Source organism: Melanostigma gelatinosum, assembly GCF_949748355.1.
Source record: "Melanostigma gelatinosum genome assembly, chromosome: 9".
NCBI lineage: Eukaryota > Metazoa > Chordata > Actinopteri > Perciformes > Zoarcidae > Melanostigma > Melanostigma gelatinosum.
The window spans coordinates 26,547,831-26,554,651 of NC_136642.1; the positions used below are offsets into that span (position 1 = coordinate 26,547,831).

A 6,821-nucleotide genomic window follows, 5' to 3' on the forward strand; every position below is an offset into this window, starting at 1 on the left:
TTCCTTACTCTCTTGTACAGACACAACTCAGTCACCACTAAGAATGCATAATGGACCTTAAAGGACCATACCAGTGGTTTTGTATTTAAAATGAAAAATATATATATATATTTATTTAATAGTGCTGGGCAAGTTAACGCGTTAATTTCGCGTTAACGCATTCATTAATTAACGCCGACAATTATTTTATCGCGCGTGAACGCATTTTTAAAATGTATTATTATAATTTATTTAATTTAAAAAAAATTTAATTGAAAGACGAGACAATACATATACATAACAACAAGAGGATGACAGTGGGATAAAAGCCAGCAAACATCCTATAGTCAGTTTATTATTATTGTAACAGACTTTCTCATGTTTATCGTTTTGTATTGGAGATATGATGTCCCTTCAGGGTTGCCGTAGAGAAAAGGCGACTTCCGCTGCTCTCCCTGGAGACTACTGGACATCGCTGCGGTAAAGTCAGCAGACACTCAGATCTCCGTGGTCAACTCAGCAGACACTTACATGTTAGTGCACCTATATGCTGAAATTCACGGTAAACGCATTTAAACGGCACCGATCGGGAGCGAAGGACTTTGAAAGTTAGCGGAAACATTAACCTGAGACAACATCCGGTTTCTTCAGACGAACATCCGGTTTTCAGAATAAGATGCCAACAAAGTATGAATTATATTCACATTAAGTATGAAACATGCTACCTGCATCTCGTGAACCAAATGTTATTGCCCTTTTGGTCATATAGCAGTACTTTTAAAATAAAACTGCGCAATACACTACTTTTGAATTCATTATTGAACTTTGCCATAACAATGAGATTAATCGCAAAAAATCCATGCGATTAATCGCGATTAAATATTTTAATCGCTGCCCAGCACTAATATTTAAGTTTTCATAACAGATTCAATCATTCAATAGCCTTCACAGTCTGTTGTATAAATAACTCATGTAACAAACATTGCTTCCATGAGATTGTCATGATAGGATTTAAGTCAAAAGGGCCGTTTTGAAGTACAACTATTATTTGAAACGGCTGAACATGCATCAAAAGACTGACTTTGTTTGATTTTGGAGGTCAAATGAGGACCCAGCAACCAAAGCCGTTTTTTTTTTTTTTTTGCAAGAGCGGTAGTTGTTTGGAGAGAGCTACAGGGAATAAATAGCAAAGGATTTTACCCCAAAAGCTGATATTTTATTAATGAAATTGTCACAGCCCGGCTCAGAAACTGGAACAAAACAGGGAGACAATGAGCTGGCGGCCAAAAGTAGTAGTTTATTGGTCTTGCCAAAAACACGTAACCCAACGTTAACAACAACTGTGGCGAGCCCGTCAACAAAGGTCTGCCTTCCAGAGAGCCCGGCTGCCAACTGGAAAGGGTATTTAAGGATGAGCTGCACAGGTGAGGCTCATCCTACTGACGATCCTCCACTCAGCACCTGTAACAGATGAAACACAAACGGCACCTCGTGTATGATAGGAGGAGGGTTGTCACAAAATACACCACTTAAGCCAGAGCGCCCCCTTTTTTGGGGGCTGTGGAGAAAGTTTAGCATATACCCTCGGGAAAAATGCATTTATCACGAACGAATATAATGATGTTGCACATCAGATTAAATAGGGCTGCACGATTATGGTCAAAATCATAATCGCGATTATTTTGATCAATATTGCGATCACGATTATTTACCACAATTATTCATTAATTTTACGGACAACATCTTTTTATTGCACTTTTTATTTCCCATAGTTCCCTCCAGCTGATCTTCCTCCTCTCCACACCTTCCCACCGCGTCCATTGTCCCTGTTTCACGTGAGAGAGAGCCTTCGCACTTCTTGCGACCTCCTCCTCTCGGCGCATCTCCTCGACCACCAATTTCCTCCGTTCTGATGTTGTGGCCTTTCGCCAAGTTGGTTCACTTGCTGTCAGGCCGAGGCCTCCTCTTCCCTGCTGAACTTGCCCCACGATGTCTTTGTGCCTCAGGGTTGATGTTGCTTGCTGCACAGCATTGGATGGTTTCCACTTCCGCCCAGTTGCGAGGGGCAGTGCAGCATTACTGATAATCTTGTCTCTGGAATCCCTCAGCGTCATCTGCAGTCTGACTTTAGAACACTTGTATTATTCCGTCAAACTAGTGAGAGGTAGTTCCAGGACCCCTTTGCCATAGAGGCTGATGTTAGTTAGACATCGTGGGACACCGAGCCACTTTTTCACGTACGAGGTGATGGTTCGCTCCATCTTCTCCACAGTTGTTATCGGGACCTCATAGACAGTGAGTGGCCACATTGTCCGAGGGAGGAGTCCAAATTGTAAGCACCAGAGCTTCAGTTTTCCAGGCAATGCCGTCTTATTGATGTTCTCCAGGTTGTTGATAATTTCTTGCCTTAGTTGTTGCACCTGCTCTTTGTCCTTGAGGCTTTCATTGTACCATCTGCCCAGGCTTTTTAACATATATACTGATATTTACATATCTGGACAAATCTCACAAGTGTTACCTTTACTATAACACCAACATTATTAAAATAGACCTTGTGGTTGCAGAGATATACTTTTTTTTTAATATGGGTGTGCAATTTTTGATCAGAGGCCTAAAAAATAGGTCCGTTTTGAAAGTGTTAAAACCTAAAAAATTCAAAATCTGTAAAAGACTTAGAAAAGCTGAATCATCCCATAATAGTACAGTATGTTTCAGCAGATTTGAAGATTTTCTCCATTGAGTTTCATTGAGTGTAAATAGCAGAGATGTCTTGTAAGAGCTGAATATTTAGATTGTTGCAGAAGTAGTTTAGAGTCCAATCAGCATTCACACTAGCGTAATTGTGCAAAACCAGTGGTGTGGTCCTTGAAAGGCAAGTCGAATTTTGATCTATAGTGTTTACCTCACTATGTTAAGGGGGTAAAAAAAGTATTTTTCAGTTAAATAGTAGGGGAAGGATGGTCTTGTATCCTACTATGCATTGTTGTCTTAAAGCACTTTAGCGTATGTCATTTTGTTTCGAAAAGTTAATCAGACATTTTTTGCAGTAGGGCTGTAATCAACCAAAGAAAATATTGGTCCTCTGAAATTCTACCTGCTCTTCAAACAATTGATTGGTGGATGGGAGAAAATCAACCAAGGGACCAGAGCGTGTCAAGATGTTAACCTGAACCTTTTCTTTGACAGTGACTGTGGAACATTTCTTGGCCTTGGAACTGTGACAGGTTCAGTGGCTATCTACATCGCTTTCTCCCTCCAGGTAAAGACAGTGTGGACACACATCTCAAACTAAGGAACACAAATCAACCAAGGAGCCCTGATGTATGATGATAACTTGTACTGACTCTTTGTGTGTGTAGAAGCTGTATTATGTACAGGAGTCCCATGGCATTGTTGTGACAGACCTGGCCTTCCTGCCTGACTCTCTGAAAGGCAAAAATATCAAAGGGAATAATGAAACAGCCATGTTGAGTGTAGCTGTTGACAGCCGCTGTCAGGTACATACTGTCCCCAACCGAAGTAAGTCCTGCATCATCATCCAATGAACACACTTAGCCCATGTATCATAACTACAAACCTTGTCAGCTTATCTTTTGTCCCTTTGTTTTCCATCTTCTGTAGGATCCTTTTCTATCTGGCTCGTGCTGTTCCTCTGTGGCCTTGTGGTGATGGGAGTTGTTCTCCTACTACAGTACCTCTTTCCAGGCTTTATTTAAATCATGCAAGTGTTGCCACAGGTCAGGGTTGATGAAGGTTGAATACATCTTCACATCAGCTGTCCTCGGTCCAACATCCTAACGTCCCAGTGCTGCCTCGCAACTCCAAGTTGAGCCAGTGAAAGCTCTTCAGGCTGCAGCGCTGACTCTGAACAGCTGACATTGTCGTCCTCAGCACTTACTCAGGGTTGTTCTTTTCAGACCTGTTAACCCAGTGGAGTCAAAAAGGACAGACTGTGGTATTTTATTTGCTTTGATCTCTATCAATTATTCTTAATCTTTGTTGGATTCACGTTGAGTTGAAGGGCTCAGGTTTATGAATATTTAAGGGTTGGGTGTTTTTATTGACATTATTTAAGGAAACATGTAATATGTATAGAAATGATTGACACATAATGTGTCTGTTTTTGCTTTTTGTTTACACAGTCACTTTGAATTAGCCATTAGCCTCCTTGATTAACTGCTTTTTCTTTGTTTTGTTTCTCCATTTTATTCACTGGTGAGCAGCAGAGACTAGATTTAACAGTCTATTATAATCTGCAGATGATTTGATATTATTACATGAAAATAGAAATTACAAGTGAAGTTGCTATTCTGTAAGCACAACAAAAATAGGGAGGTGTGTAAACTTAATGACAAAGTAATTATAGCAAAAGAGGGCACTCCCTTATTTTTTGAAGACTTTTGAATGAAACATTCTGCTTGAAAATGTTGTCCAGCAAATGTACAGAAATGTGAATGCCCATATTATTGTAACTAACGGTGAAATAATCAAAGAAATAAAATATGAATAAGAAAGCGAGCTAAAAAACTAAACACGTTTTGTCTTTATGATTTATGCTTCATGATCGCATCAGTCTCTCTGGCCAGGGTTAACTTTACTGTAATTAAAAAAACAAACCAAATAACTGATTTGTTTGGCCAGAACTAAATTGTGAACAAAACACCAACATATCACCTTTGAAGCTCAGATCAAAAAAGTTTTGATTTTCAAGAATATATATTTTTTTCAGGGTTAGGGTAAGTATAACTCACTCCAGTTTCCCTCACTTTTTACAAACCTCACGTGACACGTCCCAGTCGGGGATCGAACCGTTGACCTTCGGGTTCCCAGACGACCCTCGTAACCCAGTGAGCCACGGTCGCCAACGAGATAAGAGCCGGTTCAGCCATCCATTTTCCTCCGCTTATCCGGGGTCGGGTCGCGGTGGCAGCAGGCCAAGCAGGCTGACCCAGACTTCCCTCTCACCGGCAACATGTTCCAGCTCATTCTGGGGGATCCCGAGGCGTTCCCAGGCCAGCTGGGAGATGTAATCCCTCCAGCGTGTTCTGGGTCTTCCCCAGGGTCTCTTCCCAGTTGGACATGCCTGGAAAACCTCCAGCGGGAGGCGTCCAGGAGGCATCCTAATTAGATGCCCGAACCACCTCAGCTGACTCCTTTCGACGCGAAGGAGTAGCGGCTCGACTCCAAGCTCCCTCCTGATGACCCTCCTTACCCTATCTCTAAGGCTGAGCCCGGCCACCCTACGGAGGAAGCTCATTTCGGCCGCTTGTAGCCGTGACCTTGTCCTTTCGGTCACGACCCAGAGTTGGTGACCATAGGTGAGGGTAGGAACGTAGACCGAGTGGTAAATTGAGAGCTTTGCCTTCCAGCTCAGCTCCCTCTTCACCGAGACTGTCCGGTACAGCGCCTGCTTTACTGCTGCAGCCGCACCGATCCGCCTGTCGATCTCCCGCTCCATCTTACCCTCACTTGTGAACAAGACCACGAGATACTTGAACTCCTTTGCATGAGGTAGGCACTCCGTCCCCACCTGGAGGGAGCAATCCACCGGTTTCCGGCAGAGAACCATGGCCTCAGATTTGGAGGTGCTAACTCTCATCCCCGCCGCTTCACACTCGGCTGCAAACCGCCCCAGTGAATGCTGGAGGTCACCATCCGAGGAGGCTAACAGGTCCACATCATCTGCAAACAGCAGAGAGGCGATCCCGACACCCCCGAACCTGACGTTCTCCGCCCCCAGGCTGCGCCTAGATATCCTGTCCATGAAAGTCACGAACAGGACCGGTGACAAAGGGCAGCCCTGGCGGAGGCCAACACCCACCGGGAACGTGTCTGACTTATTGCCGAGAATGCGGACACAGCTCCTACTGCAGTCATACAGAGACCGGATGGCCCGTTGTAATGGGTCTGGCACCCCATACTCCCGCAGCACCCCCCACAAGAACCCCAGAGGGACCCGGTCGAAAGCCTTCTCCAAGTCCACAAAGCACATGTAGACTGGTTGGGCAAACTCCCAGAACCCTTCCAGTAGTCTTGCGAGGGTAAAGAGCTGGTCCACTGTTCCACGGCCGGGACGGAATCCGCACTGCTCCTCTTGAATCTGAGGTTCGACAAGCGGTCGGAGCCTCCTTTCCAGCACCCTGGCATAAGCCTTCCCCGGGAGGCTGAGTAGTGTGATACGAGCTAAGAGCTGGTCCAATTCTCTAAATGCTAAGGAAAGGAGCTTCAATGCTTCCTTTCTTATCTCCTTTGGTAAAGGATGGTCCAATGTATCCTATGCTAAAGGAAAGCAGATATTACCGACCCACAGGGCCGTTGAAATCATTTTTGTGCAGGATCAATAAAACGCAAAACGTTTTTGCTTGAAATGTTCTTTCCTGAAAGCTCTATGTAAGTCAAAACTTTTTAAAGTTCTTTCTTTGACTGCATTTGAAAGCCCCCAGTCAGCATTTTTCAAATGAAAAGACATTTAAAAAAAATTAAATGTGGTCACTGGTGAGAAGACGTTCAAAAATAATAGTGAAAGTTCTTTCACAGACTATTTGAAGACGTTGATTAAAGGCTCACATTAAGAGCATAAAAAAAGTGAAAATGCCAGTAAAGTGCTGAAAGCTGCAGATATTCATGAAACTGACATCAGACTGTGAAAGCAACTGTCCTGAGCTACTTTTCTGAAGAAAATCTTTGAAACTATGTTTACTTTCACAAAATCCACTTTTGGCCTCCTCTCTGCCTGAAACGTCGTTTAAGAGCATAAAAAAAGTGAAAATGCCAGTAAAGTGCTGAAAGCTGCAGATATTCATGTTCTCTTCATGGGCTTTTGTGAAACAGACCAGAGGGTA

The 6,821-nt window shown here is 43.4% G+C and overlaps 1 protein-coding gene across 2 annotated transcripts in view; it reads left to right on the forward strand.

Annotated features, from left to right (window-relative positions):
* preb (prolactin regulatory element binding) overlaps positions 1-4,493 on the forward strand; it is a 21,812-nt gene extending 17,319 nt beyond the window's left edge. For both annotated transcript variants that reach the window (XM_079275594.1, XM_079275595.1), the window contains exons 8-10: positions 3,166-3,238; positions 3,339-3,498; positions 3,601-4,493. In XM_079275594.1, coding sequence (XP_079131720.1) covers positions 3,166-3,238; positions 3,339-3,498; positions 3,601-3,695 — 328 coding nt within the window. In that variant the 3' untranslated portion in view covers positions 3,696-4,493. The remainder of the gene's footprint in view (positions 1-3,165; positions 3,239-3,338; positions 3,499-3,600) is intronic.
* The last annotated feature ends 2,328 nt before the right edge of the window (positions 4,494-6,821 follow it).